General features: G+C 44.1%; 1 protein-coding gene across 2 annotated transcripts in view; it reads right to left on the reverse strand.

Moving 5' to 3' along the window:
- The window catches only part of PPIF (peptidylprolyl isomerase F), a 30,427-nt gene extending 21,167 nt beyond the window's left edge, over window positions 1–9,260 (reverse strand). Inside the window, exon 1 of one of the 2 annotated variants that reach the window (XM_033942177.1) lies at window positions 8,976–9,260. In XM_033942177.1, coding sequence (XP_033798068.1) covers window positions 8,976–9,167 — 192 coding nt within the window. In that variant the 5' untranslated portion in view covers window positions 9,168–9,260. Of the gene's footprint in view, window positions 1–6,651; window positions 6,956–8,975 lie in introns of those variants that run through there. The other variant, XM_033942178.1, reaches the window with a different exon arrangement.
- Between the last annotated feature and the right edge of the window lie 13,896 nt (window positions 9,261–23,156).

The raw sequence follows: 23,156 nt of genomic DNA on the forward strand, positions 1-23,156 counted from the left end.
CCCCACAACTTTTTAAGGATTTTAATTGAAATTATAAGCACTATAATGGCACTCCCCTGATTTTTATTATGCCCTCTATTTATGCACAAATATCTGCATTGTAATTAAGCTTAAAAGAGTTCATGTCTTGCTAAATATTAGCAACGCCCAGACTCTTGTGACCCAGTACATGTTTTTGGAACAAGCAAGATACTGCCTATAAAAAGTTGAGATAAGTAATAAATATTGCACAAAACATCAAGATTTCTAATATTATCAAAGTTGCCACTCAGTCACAGAACATTCAATCACACCAAAAGTACACTCTGATACAAAACAATAATCAGTAGCCAAAATACAAATTGACTCCTCAATCACACGTAAGAGGTGGTGATCAATCTTTTCTTAACTTTCAGCCAGTGTCTCAGGCTCTCTAACACTAATTTGTATTGACAGTCACGTAACCCTGTGGAACCAAACTGTATGCTGTATGAATAGTCGATTGTTTTCTTCAAAAATAAAAGCTAAAGTCTTTATATTTATTTCTAAGCACTTTAAAATAAAATTTTATAATTATACAAAGCCTACGGTAGTAACATAATGACATCAATATTTTTCAAATGGGGGTAACACACTGGCAAAAGAACTTCAGTGTGAGAACCAGAGTTGATGCTGAATAAAGCGGATGATGCCAGAGCCTGGGAAGATTAAAGAGGGGAGGGGGGCGGAATTCCCCTTCTCCCTAATGATGTAGCTAGTTCAGCTGCTCAGACACATTTAGGAGCCCTTTTACTAAGCTACCGTAGTAAATGGTCTTAACACTTTTCCCACATGGTATTTCTAGTGCAGCCATAAAATAGGCCTTTTTCTCATTGCCGAATTTACAGCCACACCTGCTAGTGTCAGCATTAACACATGGTCATTACGAAAATTTAACATGGGAGCACTTACCACTTCCTATTTAGTGGGCAATAAGGGCTCCAACATTAGGTCTGTGTTAATCACTTAACACACGCTAGCTGGATAGCACACCCATGCCCATTCTCTATCTTGACACGCCCCCTCCCCAATTTTTTTTTTTTTAAATTACCAGTTCATATGCACAGATAGGAAAACTTAACACGGAATGGAATGATTTATCGCAGTCATTTCATCACAGCTGAGATGAACAGCAATAAATCGTGCTTCTCCTCCCTCCCCACCAATGCATCTCATCTGCCCCCCCCCACCACCACCAGTGGGTGTAGGCGTCTCTCTTCCTTCCTCTCCTCCTCCCCCCCAGCCAGTATTTTCTCTCTCTGCCCCTTCCCCCGTATACCTCTTGAAAAGTTCACTGGCGTGAACAGCGTCTTCCACCCCCTGCTCAGCTGGCCTTGGCTCTCTTCTGATGTCACTTCCTAGTTGCAGGACCAGAACATAACATCAGAGGGGAGCCAAGGCAGGCACGAGCATGGGGCTGGAAGATGGCTGCTCGCACTGGCAAACTTTTTAAGAGGTATGCGAGGCGAGGGGGGGGGGAAGGGGCATAGCATTGAAACAGCTGTGATGAAATGGCTGTGCTGACTTGACCATAATGAATCATTCTATACCCAAATGGATTTAGTACAACCCATATTAGTCCATTTTTTTGCTATAATGGGCATGCATTAGCACCCAAATTGTAGCTTAGCAAAAGGGCCCTTAGAACTAATATGTATAAATACAATTAAGTTTTTGATTCTTCATACTGTAGGAGTATCCCCTATACAAGAGCCGAGCATAACACTCTCTTAGCCAAGCTCCTGTGATCAAATGAGGGAGTCCTCCAAGGTTTCGTGGAATAGGCCATTGATCCAAGCACAAATTAAGTTCCCTTGCCCATCTGTGTCTTATAATTTGACAATCCTTTGGAGTCTCAAATTATAAAAGAGCCCTGTCTAAAACGCTGACACAGAAGTCTGCGAAAGATCAACCTGGCCAAAGAAATCTCGGAGGCGGCATTCCATAGGATGATAAAGTTTATGCTACAGGAGAGACAAAATATGTTTTGCCCGACAGTAAGCAAAAGTATTCCCCAGCAGGTCCTGAGCTGACCCTGTAAGGCGTCTAAAGATTGCTATCCCCCTCTTACCCCAACAGATGTTCTACTAACTAGATACCCAGCTCGCGCTAATGGCCAAAGCGTACATTATCCATCCCAGGTTCAAATTGAGGATTCCTAGTGAACGATAATTGATTGGTAACCCTAGGATTCCCACTCAAACGCCTAGTCAAGATATCCCAAACCGCCAGCATAGAAGTCAAGAGAACACTTCCCCAAATGTCTGGGGACAAATCTCCACCAGAGAAGTGTAGCAGAGTCTGAAGCTAATACGGGGCATAAAAAGCAGTCTCCCAGGCCGTAGGAGTATATTGTTGTTCCTCCAACAATCAATTCTTCAAATGCCTTAAAAGACAAGCTATACAAGGAAAAATATCAGACCTTTATTCATAAAAAATACTCATATTCGGATACAACAATCTTACACTAATCTCCTTCAAAGTAGTCCCACTTCTTCCAATGGTTCTGCCACTGTCGGGTCGGAAGTACCGCTGAAATGCCTCTTGAGATTGCTCACAACTGGTCCATCGAATTCTGCAGTGTCTTTTCTCGACTGAAATCTGGTCCCTTTCAGGGGCATTTTCAGTTTGTGGAAAAGCCAGAAGTCACACAGAGCCATGTTGGGAGAGTATGGAGCCTGAGGAATCACAGGTGTGTTGTGTTTGGCCAGGAAACTCCGAAACAAATGAGAAGAATAGGCAAGTGCGTTATCGCGATGGAGCTGCCAATTGCCCCCTGGCCACAGGTTCGGCCATTTGCATCTCAGAAAGGCAACGCAGAACCTCTTGGTAGTACCCTTGGTGATTTAATGATCCTGTATCACCAGGATCCTCACTTGGTCAATGACGATCTAATTTCTGGATGTTGAGGGCCTACCAGAACATGCTTCACGCTCCACTGATGTGCGGCCATTTCTGAAGTGGTTGTACCACTCCTTTATCTGTGTGGTGCCCATTGCTTCATCACCGAAGGCCTGTTGAATCTTGTGGATGGTTTCCACTTGGGAATCGCCAAGCTTTACACAAAATTTAATGCAGTAGCATTGTTCAACTTTTTCTGTCATTTTGTGAAAAATGAAAAAAAAATTGGACGGCGCCCACTTATACTTCCTCACTCATCGGTGGTCTGCCGGCGACTGACAGCTTATATAGGCGGGAAAAAATTCAAGCATGCGCATTTGGGTCGCCTACATATGTGCAGCAAACCATGCCTCCCTAGCTTTATTTGTTTACGCAAGAAAAATTAAACTGATACTTTTTGAACAGCCCTCGTATTGTACTAGCCAAAATCCAGTAGACCAAGTCCCCCCTGCCTCCAACCACCCACAAGAAGTTGGTAGCGCAACCTAGGCTTCCATCCGCCCAAGCAAAAACACAAAAGTAAATGTGTTAAGGCTTGCAAATATCGTTTCAACAAGAGCAGCAGTAACATCTGTAAGACATATAGCCATTGTGGAAAGATTACCATACGAACAAGAACAATTCTACCAAGCAAAGTCAGGGGCAAGTCCTTCCACCATTCCACTTGAACCGAAGTGAAATGTGTTACAACAACTCCCGAACCTTAACTGAGTAAAGACGGTTCGTTGAAACCGTAAGTTGAATTCCAAGATAATGGAACGAATCACTCGCCCAACATAAAGGAAACAAAGTCCCCCCAGGAGGCCTGCACCTGATTTATGCAAGATCAAGCAGAATCCAGCAAAATCGCCATACTCGTGCAGAGTCTCGATATGACTGCTGAAGGTCTGTTATATGGACAAGGAGATCTGCAAAAGTAGCAACCTTAAAACAAAAGTTCTCCATGGGCACACCTTTAATATCCGGGTTGGAGTGAATGTCTCGAAGCAAGGGTTCTAAGGAAAAAACAAACAACAAAGGTGATAGCGGGCCTCACTGCCTAGTACCTCATGCAATCAGAAACTGTGAACACAAGCAACCATTTATCAAGAGTAACGCCATCGGTGATGCATAAAGAGCCCATTTAGCCGAAACAAAGCCCAAATCCATACCGATGAAGAGTGGCAAAAAGATAGTCCCAGTGTACCTTGTTGAATGCCTTTTCGGCACCAAAGCTGACAAGTAAAGACAGTTGACAAGCACACGTACGAGCTTTCATGGAAAGCAGTACCTTCCTGATATTTTTCTCCACCGAGTGGCCTTTCACAAACCCAACCTGTGCCTCATGGAGGACATCAGGGAGCACTCGTGCCAGACCTTCGCCAACAATTTAACTTCATAGTTAAGCAGAGAGTTAGGATGATAAGTCAGCTCAGCAGGTGATAAGTCAGTTCAGCGGGATCGCACTCCAGCTTGGGAAGAACTATAATTTGAGCTAAATTTAAATATTCTGGCAGAGCCTCCACACACCTACACTCTTCCCCCAAACAAACATACCATGCTAAAAAATAAAATGTATTTTTTAGCATGTGGGTAGCAGTTAGGAAAGTTTGTCTGGATGTTTCTAATTGTTTAGGATAGTTTTTACAGTAATCATTACTAACTATTTAAATAATGATTTGTGACAGTCTGGTAATACAGAAGTCAATACAAAGTCACCAAAAATAATTTTTGCTAGGGAGAGCGTTTCGTTGATCATTGGAAAAAAATTCTGGTGGAATATCTGTTGGAGGCAACCTGAAATAGGATGACCAACTTTGTTAGGTAGTCAGAAGCACTGCTTGTCAGGATCTCAAAGGCAGAGATGCCTAATTTATACTTGATCCTTGCGGTTATGGACAGCTAATGTAGTTTCATATAGGAGGATTAGAGGTGTTCCGATTTCCATAGCCTGTAAATGAGTCTTACTGCTGCATTTTGAACTAGTTGTAGACGCAACAGCAACATTTTAGAGCAAAGAACTTGTGTTACATTACAGTAGTCTAGCGGCTAGCCAACATAGGATTACACTAAAATTCAGAAAGCCTCTGTTCCAAAGTATTTTCTGATGGATCTTAGCTTTTTCATCACAAGGAAAGATTGTTTTATTATTGATGTACATGGGTCTTCATGGACAGGTAGTTACTAAAGCTTATCCAAAGTGCCCTACTAGTGCAACATTGCTATATAAATATAGTATGAATATACAAGTAGAGGAATCCAGAAATTTCCAGAATTTACATTGTTGACCTCGTTTACCATGTCTCAGGGCCAAATACTTCTTACTGCAATCTATAGAGAAGCCAAGATAAAGCCCTAGATTCACTAAATAAACCGATCGTGTACCGCTCGGTTTGCGAGCCCTTTGAGACCCGATTTCCCTCCAACCTGATTCACTAACATGTGTCCTGATCATCCTCTGACCCACGCATGCAAATGAGGGGAATCGGCATGCAAAGCAGGAAGGATGCGATACACTACACTTTCGAACTGGCTGACCGATCAAAAAACAAGCGACTGGTGAGGACAGTCGCTTGTGCTAAAACCCTGCTCTCTGTCCCGATTCTCCTGCTCTGGGTGCCCTGTTCTCTGCCCCGATTCCCCTGCCTGCCGCACTGCTTCTCTGCCCCGATCTCAGCACTGAATCACTCCTGTCCTTCCCCACAGTGCAAGCCAGTGGTTTTAACCCACAGCCTTAAAGCGGTTTAAAACCACGGGCTTACAAAAAAAAAAAACAAACAACAACAACAAAACCCCAGCTAAAACAAACACCAAACTCATGCAGAGACCATCTACAGCAGGGATCTCAAAGTCCCTCCTTGAGAGCCGCAATCCAGTTGTGTTTTCAGGATTTCCCCAATGAATATGCATGAGATCTATGTGCATGCACTGCTTTCAATGCATATTCATTGGGGAAATCCTGAAAACCCAACTAGTGGATTGCGGCCTTCAAGGCGGGACTTTGAGATCCCTGATCTACAAGGAAAGCAGGTCTGCGCATGTGTCAGGATCGCACACTCGTGATCTGTGTCGGCGGTTGGGGGCGTTCCTCTGATCGCCCCCATTAGAATATTACTGGTTGCAGAATCCATCGGACCTGCCCGGATCGGACACAATCGGGCAGGTTAGTTAATCTAGCCCTAAGATCCTTTCAAGGGCATTCTCTTCTGTCACTTACTTTCAAGGTTCAGCCTACAAACAGGTAAAGTGAACCACCAGAAGGATTGTGAAACAATACTCTCACCCTCTCCTCTCTTTAGACGCTTTGACAGCACCCCAAGGCAAGTCAGAGGGAGCCTGGCCTACTGTAGGCTCGCATATGGGCATGATCCCTACTACTACCAGCCACCAAACACCTATTAAGAATTACTGTAGTGGGACTTTGTGTTGTCCTTCAGTCAACAGAAAAACTGCAGCCCTCAGCTTTTGACCTTCAGCACAGAGCAATAGATCCGACATTCCTTGTCTGGCGTGGCATTGCATCAGCCCTCCGCCTCCCCGCTTTGCAATCCGCAGGTGTCTCGCATCCTGTTTGTACTTTCGCGCCCTCTTACCGGCCAAGGGGCCAGCAACGGCACCCGAGAGTTCATAAGTACTGTATACTAACAAGCTCTCTGGGCCCCTCCAAGCTGGGCACGCGCGCCACCTCCCTGCGCCCTGTCGCTTAGGACTGTGCGCGCGACGAGCGCTCAATCGCCCGCCTCTGCCCCTTACCTCGACGGTGATGCGTCCCAGCGGATTATCGTCGGCAGACACGTCCATGAAGACCAGGGGATTCTGCTTACCGCCCTCCCTGGAAGCACTGGAGCTGCACGTTCTGCCGGGTAGTGCTACTGCCCCAACCAGAGGAGCTCTTGTCCGGCACCGGAGCAAGAGGCTGCAGCTCAATGAAAGCATGCTGGGGTTTTGTTTTGGGTTTTTTCTTCAGTATTTCCTGTTAGCACTAGAAGTCAGCCGTCGGCGCCTGTTAGCTTCCGTACTTCCACATTCCCCTTGTGTGCGCCAGCGCTGGCTTTTATTTACCCTCCACAGTGACACCTACAGGGACGGAGTGCGCGCGCGCGTGAGCTCGGCCCCCGTCGGTTCATTCGCTCGCGGGCGGCATCATTAACTGTTACTTAACCCGAATATTTCGTGGCGCTGTCACTCTGGGGGGAACGCTTCCTGCATGCTTCGAGTCCAGGTGAGGTATGTTTTGGGGTTTCTCACCTCTGTTCTGTTTTTCTTACAGTCCAGGCTGTCAGCAGATGTTAAACAGAAGCAGTAGAGGGGAGAGGGGGGGGGGGGTAGTTCTCTGCTGCTCCATTTCACACTTCTGTAACACCTTAGTCCTCCCAAAAGAGATGAATATTTTTCTTGTGTTTGCTTTTAGTTAGTCTCTGTTGTCAGCTAAGCTTTACCGTAAATTTTACAGAGTGCAGTTTTTGTGGATGAGATTTTGTGTGTTTTCCAAGTCCGCTTCTCTCTTAACCGCACGCCTTTAGATTCAAACAGTTTTATTGATGCAAATATCGAATACAATAAAAACAGCATCAAAGGACATCAATAATGCATCAACTATTAATAAACATAATAAGACAAATTCCAATATCAATAAACCCCCACTTATCTATATGAGTTTGAACCTTTACCATCCCTCTCCACACCCACCCCTTCCCACCCAATAGTACTCTCTACCCAATGATACTTTCTTTATTTGACTAAATAAAAAAAATCTGCTCCACCTCGGTTTTGACTGCTTGCAGTTGTTGCAATTTCCCACCCCATGGATCTGTGCTGATAGCCTTAATAGAAACTCTACTGATCTGTGCAGTTAACTCCTAGGGGGATACCAAAGGGGTATCTCGGACAGCCTCTGAACTTGGATCTAAACCCGTACGGCCTTAAAAATCGGAGGTCCGTGTCGGTCTGTGTCCGTGGCGCTTGTAGTTTCTGTCGCTGACAGACCTTGATTGAGATTTGAGCGCTGACGGATCCGTCTCAGCATAGGGAGGGAAAAGTGTTAGGATCCGTCAGCGCTAAAAATCTCTTCGAGGTCTGTCAGAAGCAGAGACTAGTGCTGAAGCGGCAGAGCAGAAGCCAAGAGAGCGGGGAAAAGAAGTCCCCAAACTCCAGCACTAGTCTCTGGCTCTGACAGACCTGGAAAGAGATTTTAGCGCTGACGGATCCTACCACTTTTCCCTCCCTATGCCGAGACGGATCCGTCAGTGCAAAAATCTCAATCAAGGTCTATCGGCGACAGAAACTACAAGCGGCACAGACACGGACCGAGACGGACCTCAGATTTTTAAGGCCGAACGGGTTTAGATCCGCCAGGTCCGCGTTTTACCCCTTCCCGACTAGGGAGTTCACTGTCCCAAGAACACCATGAAACAAGCAGATGGAAAAGCCACACAAACTGAGGCTCCGCCCCTTCCCTAGCCCAGCTCCAGTCATAGTAGCGGTACACTGATGACAAGGCATATGCAGCATCGGCGGGGGCAGGCCTGGAGCTTGGGGCAGCGATGAATTTAGGGATCAAAAGTAGAGGCCACAAGATTATATTGGCCAAGCTCGCAGTGAGCTATACTATTTACAATGTTCACCATGTCTCAGGGCCATATAGCTCTTCTGCAACAAGCAGATGGACCAAGATAAAGTTAAAGCTCTTTTCCAGGGCACTCTCTTCTGTCACTTGCTTTCCAGGTTCCAAAGTGAACCAGAGATAGTTGTGCAATACTCCTCTCATCCTCCCCTCTCTTTAGAGAACTGTACACACTGCTTTGACTGCCATGATCATTCCAGCACCCCTGAGCTCCCTGCACCTGGGGTGAGTGGAGTTGCCCCCCCCCCCCCCCCAGCTCACCCTTGGTACGCCACAGGGCTGTAGCACCATAGAATTAATAAGAATGAACTGGGCTTGGGCCCAGTTAATTCCAAGCTGGACATTCACCAGCCTGGACGACCATACAGTTAGGTTGCACGTGTGCCGGCTCCCTGAACCCTGTTGCTTTGATCTCATTGTGTCACGAGTGCTTTATTGCCCTCCTTGTTCTTACCTCGAAGGTAATGCGTCCCAACCGATAGTTGTCGGAGAATACGTCCATAAAGACCAAGGGATTCCTATAAGTTTCCTTCTGCTGACTAAACTCGCGGGAAGCAGTGTCGCTGCATGCTCTGCTGGGTAATGCTACCGCTCCAATCATAGGACCCCGTGCCTGGTGCAAGAGGCGGCAGCTCAATGAAAGCATGATGTTTTATTTTCTATTACTAGAGCAGTCGACGTCAGCTGTAAACAATTTCAAGCTCCTGTACACCAAATTCCCTTGTATACTGCTAGAGGCTCATGTGCTGGCTTTTATTTACCCGCCACAGTGACATCTACAGGGACAGAGCATGCGTGAGCTCCGCCCCCATCAGTTCATTGGCTGGCAGGCAGCGTTACTGCTACTTAACCCACATATTTCATGGCAAATGTCATTCTAGGGAAACGCCTCCTGCAGGTTTTCAGGCTAGGTGAGTCAAGTTTGGGGGTTTTACACACCGCTCGGCTCTGGCTGCTAGCAGAATTTAAACATTAGCAGTAGAAAACCCAGTTTTTCTACTCCTGTATTTGACACTTCTGTAACACTTAGGTACATCCAGAAGAGATGAGTGCTTTTCTTTTGTTGTTGTGCTTTTAATTAGGCTCTGCCGTCAGCTTTACCGTAAACTTTACAAGAGCTGTACCTCAGAGTGCAGTGCTTGTGGATGAGACTTGAAATCACTGAAAAACTTGCTCTTAATATGTAATTTATTTTCCAAAATTAGAACCTCGCAGCAGATTTTTTTCTCTGTGTTTTATATAAAATGGCCTGATTTCAGGTTTTGGAGGAATTCTACGCTGGAGTTGACTTACATCTTTCAGAGAACGTTATATTAATTCTTAGCATAAAATAAAAGCTCTTCATCCTAATCAAATTGTAAAGATTTTATGGGACTGATGCTCAAAACTAATGTCGAATGCTCAAAGGGCTCGAGTGCCAGTGCTAATATGCCCACCAAAGATGGCCACAAATTGAATTATAATATATTTAAATGGATGCTAATTAGGTCAGTAACTATTCCTTCCTAATGCTCAGATAAATCTACAAAGCCAAGCACTTAAAACTTATTGCCAGCTCAGGGGATTTCTTGTCAATTTCTCACACTAAACTACCTGTTTTTATTTTTGTTGATTTGTGGTTTTTAGTTTTTTCGGGGAATCGGAAGGAAGCCCTTGCAACTTCTAAGCACTGAAAACCAAATGTGTGAGTCTGATGAAAACCGGAAGTGAAAGCACACATCAGGACCTGTTTTTCTGTTCTGAAATATGAGCCCTTCAAAAATTCAAGTGCAAATAGTTTTTTGAAAAAAGCTCATATTTATTTGAATGCATAGAAGAATAGTACCTATGTGTGCCAGTACCATTTTTGTCTGGAACTGCACAGAAAAGCCTTGCTTTCTGTAAAACATTTGTGTGCATGGGCCAGGCACACTTTTCCACTTGCTTTTAGTTTAATGGCACAAATTATCCACACATAAAATTTGAATATCATTTGCTTTGAGCATTGGTTAGCTATTTTTCTGTATTATTTTTGCAATATGGGGTTTGTGTTGTGAGCTTTAGTCCTCGGGCTCTGAGCATCAGCCCCTATAAGAATACACTTGTGCTTTTAGAACATACACCTTTATTTAAGCCTTCTAAAAGCAATGCAACTGTGGGCCAATGCTCAAAGGTTCACAGTAGAATAAAATTCTACTGCAAATCTTGTGCCGCAAAATTGCCGTGGCATGCTCAGAATAATGGGCATACTATTCTACACTAATGTTCCTGTCAGTGCCTGGCTCAGGTATGACAGGATCCTTAAAAAAAGGTATGTCACTGGTCCTGGCCCGAATACTCTCCTCCTCCTGCAATGGACCTCATTAGGGACCCATATACCCCCTCCTGACCACCCCTAAGCTGAGGCAGGGCAGACCACCCCCTCCCAACCTCACTCACAGTTGGTTGGCCCCGATGATCCAGTGGATTCTGACTACCCCAACCCTTGACAAAGCCCTGGTGATTCAGTGGAACCCCGGGCCAGGCCAGAACCCCCCCCCCCCCAAAAAAAAAAAAAAAAGAGTCTTCCATGGTGGCCTAATGATACTCCTTCTTTCCCACCAACCCAACCATTCTGCCTTGAACAGGCTTACTGCCTCCTACTGCCCTGCCCTTCCCTTAAAAAAATTCCTTTATGGTTTGGTGGACCCCCTCCCAAAAAGATCTAGTGGTCCAGTAGACCCTGACCCCAAACCTAGACAAAGCCCTGGTCGTTTAGTGGACCATGACCCCAAATCCAGACAAAAGCCTCGTAGTCCAGTGAAAGTCCAGGCCAGACCCTCCCCTTCCCTCAGAGTATTCCTTTGTGGCCTAGGGAAGCCCTGCCCCCCTTCCCCCCCCCCCCCCCACACACACACACATAGCCCAATGTACCTTTGCTGTTTGGGAGGAAGGAATAAACATCCTTCCGTCCTCCCTCCTGGTTGATGCCATCAAAATGGCATTGCCTGGCCCCATATGCATTTTTTTTTTTTTTTTGCATTGTCGCTTTTCTTCCAGGTTTTCATGTATCCTGTGGAAAAGTTGGCAGCCCTAATCAAAGCTATTCTGAGACATGGAGGAAAAACCTGCCCTTGACTCACCTGTTACTATTTTAATTAGTGACTTTACCAAGCACATGCTGTAATATATTGAAGGAAAGAAAAATGAGTGTTCTGCATAACCAGATATGCAAACAGATGACTAGGTGTACTAAAATAGAGAGCTGGGTGTGCCATTTGGTTTCTCGCTCCATTTTTTTTTTCTTCAAATTTTATAGTGTTATGATGTGATATGATTTGATTTGTCCTGTTGCAAAATATATTTCAATGAATGAAACTAGGTTTTGTGAATTTTTATGCTTATGCTGAAATAAAAGTGAACAACGAAGTTGCAGCTGTATGTTCTATTAGATACAGTATATTAACCATTGGTAATAAAAAAAAAAAAAATAGTTGGTACTTGTTTATGTGCTGAACAATATGTTATACTGCCTTTATTAGGATGGCACAAAATGCCAGAAGTATCGGATCCACTTCTTAATAAGTTGTTATCCCAGGACAAGCAGGCAGCTATTCTCACATGTGGGTGACGGAGCCCGGATGCGGACAGCCTTGCAAGCAGATTTGCTTGTAGAAAATTTCAGAAGTTTCAAATCTGCCACACTGCGCATGCATGAGTGACTTCCCACCCAGCACAGGGCGCGTCTTCTCAGTTCTCAGTTTTCCATGGAGCCGTAAAGTCTATCTTTGACGCTCTGCGCTGAACTTAGTTTGCTTCGTTACTTATCTCGCAGCGGCTCGTGTTTTATTTTACTACTTACCGTGTCGCTGTGTTTGTCTTTTATTCTTTGTTTAAAAAAAAAAAAGATTATTTTTTTCACCCAGAGAGTGGTAGAAATCTGGAATGCTCTTCTGGAGGCTGTTATAGGGGAAAACACCCTCCAGGGATTCAAGACAAAGTTAGACAACTTCCATCTGAACCGGAACGTACACAGGTAGGGCTGGTCTCAGTTAGGGCACTGGTCTTTAACCTAGGGGCTGCCGCGGGAGCACGATGGACCACTGTTCTGACCCAGCAGCAGCAGCAATTCTTATGTTCTTAAAACACAGCCAGACCATATTCTTTGACAATTTCATGCACTTAGGTTTGAGACATATAACACAGCTTTGTTAGAATGGGTGTTCCTGGAATGGAATCCCCGTGAATTTGGGGAGTGAACTGTATACCTGAAGCTGTCATTAAGCCTGATATACCTTGCAGGTTTCACTTTTAGGGGAGAGGGAGGGGGAACAACAACAATTGGAGATTAAGGAAATGTCAGGTTTTAATCCCAGAACCAAAAAACAGGAGAACCAAATCCACAAAACTCCTTTATCTTTTGTCTTTGGGGTTTTAATCCCTCCAGCACACCTCTGCTTAATCAGAGCACTTTTCTGTGACTTGGTTATGCCTGAACCAGTTCTAAATAACAATATCTTTCTTTTTAAACATGGACATTTCTTGCCCTTTAGTAATCGCTGTTGGATGTCCAGATTTCAGGCCTTCCCTAGCCCTGCCCCAAATGCATTCCCTTACTGTATGGATGTTCTGCAGTGTTAGACATCCACATCCTGCCTTTGCAGAATTGATATTGGACATCCCTGCACTCTGGCCTTCTGAATGCCAGTTTCCAGATGTCCAAAACACAAACAGAGCTTTGAAAATAAGTGCCACAATGTCAGTATTATGGCAAATGCTGCAAAAAGATAGATTAAGTATTAAGAGAAAAAAAAACCCCATGACATTCATGAACTTTACCATTTCAATCAGGAGCAGAACTGGCCACTAAATTAACTCTGACTTGTTCCTGCATAAAATCAGTTTCTCCCACCCTATTATACATTGATTTATTTTTATTTTGTTTTGATGCCTTTTTGGCATCCTACCCAATGCAGCTCACAATAAAAAGGTAAATGAAGCTGCAGTACAGAATATGTAAGTAAATGGATGTAATGCCGAGTCAGACAGACTGAGACCTCTGTTTTGTAGCATTCCTGAGCCATATTAATGAATATTTAGAAAACAGACAAAGGTTGGGCTAACTTAGGCCCTCTTTTACTAAGCAGCAGTAGAGGTTTCTACCATGGTGCTAAATGTTCCAACGCTGCTCTGACATTCATATTAATTATAAGAGTATCGGAGCAGTGCAGGAGCATTTACTGATCTGGACTGTGGTAAAAAACCTCTACTGTGGCTTGGTAAAAGGGGGTTAATGCATTCAAGAAACCCAGCCACAAACAAATGAAATTAACAACATTAAAAGATATTGGTGCCATTTTACTAAGCTGCGCTAAAAAGAGGCCTGCACTTTTAGTGTGTGGGTTTCCTGCATGGAGACCACTTTTTTAGCGCCACTCTAAAACGGCCGCAGTTTGTTTTTTCCTTTTAATGGCCACGTACCAATTTCAAAATTAGCATGGGGCCATTATCATGTTAGCCGTTACCACCGACCTGTTTTATAAGTGTAAGGGATCCCAAGCTAACTGCACAGTAATGTAGCTGAACTAAAGAATTAATGCAGGGCAAGGCCTCCCCGACTAGAAAATCAAATCTATTCTTAGCGCATGGGACGTGCATGCCGATTCCAAAACTACTGCGGTGCCTTTTTAACCTGTGGTAAGCATGTATTACTGCAGTCCAGTAAAAGGACACTAGTGTTTGTAATTTGTTTGTTGACCTTTATTTCTGCATTCCTCATCCTACCTCAATTTTAGAAAATCTGTAAAAACGAATCTTTTTAATTGATTTGTAACCTAAGAATTTTATAACTTTCTACTTCTTCCATTCTGTAAGCTTGTATTCGATGACTTTGTATTGTGATCACTTTGCTGTTTGTCCAGCACCTTTCGTTGTAAACTGCCTCGAAACATCATGGAGAACCTGGATTACAAGGAACAACTTAAGAGACTGGGGTTGTTCTCCCTTGAGAAGAGGAGACTGTGAGGGGATCTGATCGAGACTTTCAAAATACTGAAAGGAATCGACAAAATAGAGCAGGAAAAACAGTTATTTACAATGTCCAATTGGACACGAGGGCACGGACTGAAGCTGAGGGGGGGATAGGTCCAGGACAAATATCAGGAGGTTCTGTTTCACGCAGCGAGTGGTAGACACCTGGAATGCTCTCCCAGAAGAGGTACTTGTGGAATACACCATTCTAGGATTTAAGAGTAAACTAGATGCACATCTCCTTATGAGAAGCATAGAGTGATATGGGGACTAAAACTATGCCAGGGTACACCTGGCGGGGCCTCCGCATGTGCGAATCGCCAGACTTGATGGACATAGGGTCTGATCCGGAGATGGCAATTCTTATGTTATATTCGATAACTCTATATTGTAACCACTTCGCTGATTGTCCAGCACATCGTCTTGTAAACCGCCTCGAATTATCATGGCTTTGGCTTTGGTATATAAGAATAAAATTATTATTCATATATAAGTGGACTATCATAGCTGAGGAGAATTTGTAGAATGTTACCATTGTGAAGATGGATGGACCACTCAGGGTCTTTATTTGCCTTCATTTACTATGTTATTATTTAAATTCACCTTGCTGTGTTTTTTTACACTACACTACAATATAATTTATTTATTCATTCAAAGGAGCTCAGAACGGTTTACATTAATTTATTCAGGTATTCAAGCTTTTTTTCCCTGTCTGTCCTGGCAGGCTCACAATCTATCTAATGTACTTGGGGCAATGGGGGAGGGATTAAGTGACTTGCCTGAGGTCACAGGGAGTAGCTTGGGTTTGAACCCACAACCTCAGGGTGCTGAGGCTGTAGCTTTAACCACTGCACCACACACTTTGTACCAGGCTGGAATAAGTTGGTTTCTGTTTCAAGGTGATCTGAGAAAAAAATGTGTCTACTTGTATAGAGCCTGATTTATCAAGGGGTTCTGCCATAGAAAAGGAATGGAAGAAAAATCTATCAGTTCAAATGGTTGACCTCTGTCATGCAAACTTTGCTTTGATAATTCAGAAGGTGAAAGGTGAAAAAGGATATAAGAAATAGGACAGATTTGTATATTTCCTGGTCTGGAAGGATAAACATCTTAAAAGTATTCTGCCCAGGCTATTCACATTTAAGCACACTCTCTGCATATATCCTTGAGGGACTTTAATGACCTTAAAGTGCACAGATCCAACTCAATTTGACAAAATGGGGGAAATTCTATAAATGGTGCAGAAATCTGGTCATCAAAATAGTTTTGGCGTTTAGAAGACTCCTTCTTCAGGGGACACTTTGCTGAAAACAACGCAGAGTCAAGAAAAGGTAGTGTTCAGAACAGTACAACCTGCTTGCAAACAGGTTTTCCCGTTGTTAAACCTTTTCTTGACTCTGTAAGTGTCCCCTGAAGAAGGCATCTTCTAAACGCCGAAACTGGGATCCTTGTTGGGACCTTTTTGTTTGAAATAAAGCCTACGCAGGTAGGGCTGGTCTCAGTTAGGGCACTGGTCTTTGACCTAGGGGCTGCTGTGGGAGCGGACTGCCGGGCACGATGGACCACTGGTCTGACCCAGCAATGGCGATTCTTATGTTCTTATGTTATTTTTTGGTTGAAAAGACATCCCCCTTGCCTTTTCTTGTTGTTCTGTTTGTATCTCAAGGTGAGGGGCTCTTCTGCCTGTCTGACCATCAAAATAGTTTGACACTAAGCACTGTTCTGCAAAGAGCATGCCCCTTACATAGAATATCACCTAGACGCAGATTCCACTCCTAAGTTATGGGAGCTGGACTTATGCCTGCTGAAACTAGGTATAAATGCTCCAAATTAGATGCACTTAGGCCAAATTGGTTGTTAATGCCCAGTTTGGTGTGCAACTGTGGACACTATATATACTTGTATAATCCAGGGGAACCCAATGTGTTTAGTTGACCCAAGAAGAATCGAGGAATAGCTCTCCCATACACCCAAGAATATTACTGGGCAGCAAGATTGGTCTGGGTTAAAGATTAGCTAGAGTGACCTCACTGAAATTTGGGTGCAATAATTACAACTCATTCTCAGATACCAAGAATTTGAGAGATCATTAGATTGTGGTCCTCTCCTCATGCACACTCTGCAAATATAGGGGGCACTATGCAATACAGTTGGGGAACAGGTAGAAGGAGTCTATCCTATAACAGTCCTCTTTATTTTTTTAAAGTTTGAACTATTGATCCAGAATAGACGGCAAGGCAGCTATCTAAAATAGGTGAATCGCTTCTGGCGCTGAAACACATTAAAATGCTTTATGGACCTACTTTCTGAAATTGAGCTCTCCTCCACACAGGGTCTACATACCTATATATAGTAATTTGTCTCATTCATTTGAAACTATGGGCTCCTTTTACAAAGGCACGTTAGGGCCTTAACGGGCAGAATAGTGCACGCTAGCCGCTACCGCCTCCTCTTGAGCAGGCGGCAGTTTTTCGGCTAGTGCGTGCTAATCTGGTGTGTGCGCTAAAAACGCTAGTGCACCTTCGTAAAAGGAGCCCTATGTAAGCATTACAGCATCAGTATGCCATAAAAGCATTGGAATCACGACCGTAAGAGCATTGTGGGAAACAAAGAAGTTATGATCACTTGAGACATCCCCATCCCAACGGATGAAAACCTAGATGCCTGAAAATGGATATAGCGGTAAAAGAGAAAAACAACCAGGACAGCATTAATTACAGAGGAGTCAGTCCCAAGCAATTATCCAGCGAATTGCATGGAGAGAATGTCTTCGAGTACCAAGAAATGCAGTTCAGGACCTATGAAAACGTGACAGAAAATACAGAAATATTTCCCATCATAAACTACAACTGGGATAAAAACAGCATACCAATACAAACATATTCAAATCCTATAGATAAAATGGATTTTTGAGCATTCCAAGTTTTCAGCAAACTCTTTCACTACTTCTAGGGAGGAAGAAGTTGATTTTAGTTCAGCAATTCCAATCATTTTGTAGAGTTGATTGTTGATTTCCTGTGAATATACTTACAAATCATCAATGCCTTCCTAGAGACAGAGTATTTTCTTCTACACCTGTACAATCATCCTGATGCCTAATACATGTTATGTAATCTGTAAATGTTACGTTCCCAGTATTTTACTGTCATGATTGTCATTTTTATTACTAATCTCATCACTATGTTCTGTTTAATGTCATGGATGAAAAATCTTTTTCCTTAATTCTGAATCACTGTACACATTATTTTAATTGTTTATAAAAATGTAAATACTACCTTCATGGCATAAGGTCACTCATCGTAGTTTGCAGTAAAAATAAAATATAAAATCAGAATTTAATAAGGTACAAAAAAACATCAAAGTCATAAAAAAGACAGACATCAGTGACATTTTTGTTTCCCATTCCTTTCCTAATAATAACAATAATTTATTTCTTATATACCGCTATATCGTGAAGTTCGAAGCGGTTTACAATAAAGATACATTTGACAATACATGGGATAGAAACGGTTTACAATAAAGATACATTTAGTCAGTACATGGGATGCAAGTGGTTTACATTAAAGATTCATTTTGTCAGTACATGGGATACAAGTGGGTTACAGTAAAGTTATATTTTGTCAGTACATGGGATGCAAGTGGGTTACAATACAAGTGGTTTACTATCAAGGTGCATTTTGTCAGTGTTAACATCCTCCTTGCTTTCATAGTCGCTGCCTCACACTGAGCAGAGAGTTTTAATGCATCATCAGCAATAACACTTTTTTCTGGGTGGTAACTCCAGGTGTGAAACCTTGCATCATGTAGTTATAGTTTGCGTTTCTCTTTCCAACATGCATGGTAAAGGAGATCGGATGACTTCCCTATGAGAAAAGGCTAAACTGGATAGGGCTCTTCATCTTGGAGAAAAGACAGATGTGGGATGATATGATAGAGGACTATATAATATTGAGTGGTATGGAACGGGTAGATGTAAACTGCATGTTCATGCTTTCCAAAAATACCAGGACTAGGGGCAAACAATGAAGCTACTAAGTAGTAAATTTAAAACAAACCAAAGAAAATATGTTTTCACTCAGTGTATTTACTCTGGAATTTGTTAGCAGAGAATGTGGTAAAAGGAGTTAGTTTAGTTGGGTTTAACAATGGTTGGATAATTTCTTAAAATGGGAAAAATCTCGGTTTATTTCTAGAATAAATAGCATAAAATCTGCTTTACTCTTTTGGGATTTTGCCAAGTACTTGTGGCCTAGATTGGTCACTGTTGCAAACAGGATACTGTGTTCCAGTGGCATACAAAGGGGGAGGGGGGGGGCAGTGGGGTGATTCATCCTAGATGCAGCCCATAAAATGGTGCTCCTAAGGTCGGCAGTGGCAGTATTCACAACTTGCTGCTCTGGCAGTGTCGGACCTTCTTCTCTGCCAGGTCCTGCCTTCATGGAAGTAGGTGGGACCCAGCAGGGAAGAAGGCACAAAGGTAGAAAGAAGTTGTGAAGAGTTGTGAAGGCTTCACTGCTGACAGGGGGTTCACAAATAGAGAGAGGGAGGGAGGGGAGGGGGGAGAGAATGCAGCATCTGATTGGGGGGGGGGAAAGGGGGGAAGGAAGACTAGGGAAGGGAGACATGAGGAAAGGAAAGAGAGAAGCCAAACCATGGGGAAGGGAGGAAAGAGAGGAGATACCAGACCATGGAGAAGGAGAGGGAGGGTTGCCAGGGTGTGGAGAGAGGGGGGAAGGAAAAGAGACAGATGTCAGACCAGGGGGGGAGGGAGGGAAAGGGAGAGGAGATGCCAGAGCATGGAGGGGGAGAAAGAATTGGAAGGAGAGGAGAGAAATGCCAAGGCATGGGGGAGGGAAGGAAAGGAGACAGAGATGCTAGACAGGGGGAGGGAGGGAAAGGAAGGAAAGGAGAGGAGATGCCAGAGTAAGGAGGAGAGGGATAGATGGAAGGAGAGGAGAGAAATGCTAGGGCATGGGGAGGGATGAGAAGAAGACAGAGATGCCAGCCTATGGGGTGGGTTGGGAAGAAAGGAAGGAATAATCTATATTGAACCAGTGGGAAAATAAAAGTTGGACAGAGAGATAGAAAACCACTGATGTAAATAGACAAAACATAGTAACAGACCATAGATAAATGTTAGCATGACCATCTAGTCTGCCCAGTATGGTGAATATAGTTGTACCTGCGGCTCCCTGAAAAAAAATCCAGGTTACCTCCTTGGTGCCTTTCTGTAGGGTTGTAGTTGCTCTTTGCAGGTTACACCTCTGTATGCCTTTTTTTGAAGCATTTGGGTTTGCTTTGGTTCTCTCCTCTTGCTACACAGAATATCATAGTGGAAGAATGCAAAAGTTTGTTGTATTAACAGAATATCACTTTACTGTACAACCCACTGGAATCAACTGCCCCCACAGATTAGATACCTTGAAGGACTCCTCAACTTTAGGAAAGCAATAAAAACATACCTCTTCACCTAACTCCCCTGCCCATGTCTGACTACAAAGAAATGTATATTGATACATGATCCTCGCCATGTGTCACATTAGGATAAAAACTTGTATTGAAAAATTTTGCACTTTAACTATGGTAAACTGTTAACTGTATATTACGTATGTAAACCTGTAACCCATTCTGAGCTCTTTGGGGAGGATGGGATCAGTGGCGTACCAAGGGGGGGGGGGGGGGGGGGGGGGGGGGGCGGTCCGCCCCGGGTACCAAGCCCTGAGGGGGTGCTCCCGGTCCGGTCCAGTTGCCCCCCCCTGCGCCGGGTGTCGCGTCTGGAAACAGCCTGCAGCAAGATCGCGATGCCAGAGATCTTTGCCTGCTTCGACTGTTTCCTCCGCCACGGTCCTGCCCCTCCTCTGATGTCAGAGGAGGGGCGGGACCGCGGCGGAGGAAACAGCCGAAGCAGGCAAAAATCTCTGGCATCGCGCGATCTTGTTGCAGGCTGTTTCCCCAGGGCAGTAGCGTACCAAGGGGGGCGAGGGGGAGGTCCATCCCGGGTGCCGCCTTAGGGGGGGGGGTGCACAGCTGGCCCGGTCCCTATCGCGCTCCTACCCTCCCAGCGAAAGCAGCATCGGCGCCATTATCGAAAAAGGTAATGGCGCCAGGCCTTGGAGCACCAAGGCAGACCGCTTCTCCCCCCTCCCAGCCGAAACCCCGCTGACCATCCTATCTCTCCCCCCCCCCCAAGTGAACCTTTCCGACCCTCCCAGCGAAAGCAGCAAACCTCCCTCCAGTAGCGTCGGCTTTATCCTCCCTCTGCCGCATCACTGATGACGTCATCAGTAACGCGGCAGAGGGAGGAGAAAGCCGCGAAGGAGGTTTGCTGCTCTCGCTGGGAAGGTCGGAAAGGTTCACGGGGGGGGGGAGATAGGAGGGTCAGCGGGGGTTCGGCTGGGAGGGGGGAGAAGCGGACTGCCTCGGTGCTCCATTACCTTCTTCGGGCAGCAGCAGCGTTTACAATTCGCTGCTGTTGCCGGCTTCAGGCCTTGTTCTCTGCCGGGTCCTGCCTACTTCCAGTTTTCATGAAGACAGGACCCGACAGAGAGGAAGGCCTGAAGCGGGCAACATCAGTGAATTGTGAATGCTGCTGCTGCCCGATGAAGTTCAGGACATCAGGACATCGGGGAAGGAGCAGGGAGAAATCGGCTGCTGGCTTGGGGGTGAGGGTAGGGAAAGAATCGTGGAAGTGGAGAAATCGGCACGATGGCTTTGTGCAGGCTAGGGGGAGAGAGAAAGAAAGGAAAAAATAAAGAGGGGGGCCAGGGGGAGAGAGAAAGAAAGGCAGAAAGAAAGAGGGGGACCAAGGGGAGAGAAAGAAAGGCAGAAATAAAGAGGGGGACCAAGGGGAGAGAAAGAAAGGCAGAAATAAAGAGGAGGGCCAGGGGGAGAGAGAAAGAAAGGCAGAAAGAAAGAGGGGGACCAAGGGGAGAGAAAGAAAGGCAGAAATAAAGAGGGGGGTCAAGGGGGAGAGAAAGAAAGGCAGAAAGAAAGAGGGGGGCCAGGAGGAGAGAGAAAGAAAGGCAGAAATAAAGAGGGGAGCCAGGGGGAGAGAGAAAGAAGAAGGATCAGAAGAAGGACCAGAGACTCATGAAATCACCAGACAAAAAAGTAGGAAAAATGATTTTATTTTCAACTTAGTGATCAAAATGTGTCCGTTTTGAAAATTTATATCTGCTGTCTATATTTTGCACTATGGCCCCCTTTTACTAAACCGCAATAGAGTTTTTTAGCGCAGGGAGCCTATGAGCGTCGAGAGCAGCATGGGGCATTCAGCGCAGCTCCCTACGCTAAAAACCGCTATCGCAGTTTAGTAAAAAGGGAGGGGGAATATTTGTCTATTTTTGTATAGTTGTTACTGAGGTGACATTGCATAAAGTCATCTGCCTTGACCTCTTTGAAAACCCGCGGAATATAAATGATAATTAACATTTTCTCTGCGTACAGCGTGCTTTGTGTTTTTAAAATTTTATTGTTGGTAGATCATTTTGACTTGGCCACAAAGGTAAGGGGGAGGGAGGGAGGGGAACTGCTGAAAGACATCTAATAATCCTTGCAGGCTTGACTGCAGGGAATTATTTTTGTAAAATCATGTTTTGTTATGTGACTGGCATTATCTAGACTTTAATTTCTATGAATGAATAGAATGAAAATGATATAAAATTACTTGCTTGTTTTTATGTGCGTGCGCTGAAGGAAAGTGGAGAGAGAGTGGGCTGAGGATGCTGAAGGGAAATGGGGAAGAGAGTGGGGAGAAGACGCTGATTTATAAATTGACAATTGTACAGAATATTGTTTCTTTTTATACTTTAATATAAACAATTCAAGGCTTGTGTGGATGGAATCAGGTGGTTTGCGGGGATGGGGACCGAGCTTACGGGGATTAGTCCAATAAAATTGTATTTTTTTATATCTCATTATTTGTTTTATTTTTATTTGTTAATTTATAAAGTGGTGATTGTTATGTATCAGTTTTTTCAAATTTACATCTACTGTCTTTATATTTTGCACTGTTTTAGAGGACATGTGTTACTGTTTTTTGTGGTGTTGCATTGTATCCAGGGTCTGGTTTCTTGGCGGATCAGTTTAACTTTTGTCTACATATTTCTATTTTTAGTTTGTGATTATTCCATTTTGGGCGAGGGTGTATCTCTGTTCTGTGTGTATGAAAAAGACATAGTTTTCAGTTGGCATTGACTACAGGACCAATTGACTGTGCGGGATCTGGCTTGTTTAGTTTTACAATGTATGTGTTGGTGTTCTAGTGCTCACTGCAGTGTTTAAGATGCAGCCTTTTCCTAGGTACACTCTTGTGGTGCGATATGTAGATTGGTACTAAAAATCATATTTTTCATATAGATGGGGGGGGGTGTCAAAAAATGATGGGCCCTGGGTGCCACATACCCTAAGTACGCCACTGCCTGCAACTACTCCATATGTACTTCTAATGTCATGACAATTTAGACATAATTTATGTTTTGTTATGTTTGGAATAATGGTTACATATATGAGGTTCAATAAAAGAAAATTTTCACTGCCTGTTTCTATTCTGACCATTTATTCCATTTCATGGTTATTGCAAAAAAAAAAAAAAAAAATTTTTACATGGGGGGGGGGGGGGGGGTCAAAAAATGATGGGCCCCGGGTG

Source organism: Geotrypetes seraphini, chromosome 4 (genome assembly GCF_902459505.1).
Source record: "Geotrypetes seraphini chromosome 4, aGeoSer1.1, whole genome shotgun sequence".
NCBI classification, from domain to species: domain Eukaryota; kingdom Metazoa; phylum Chordata; class Amphibia; order Gymnophiona; family Dermophiidae; genus Geotrypetes; species Geotrypetes seraphini.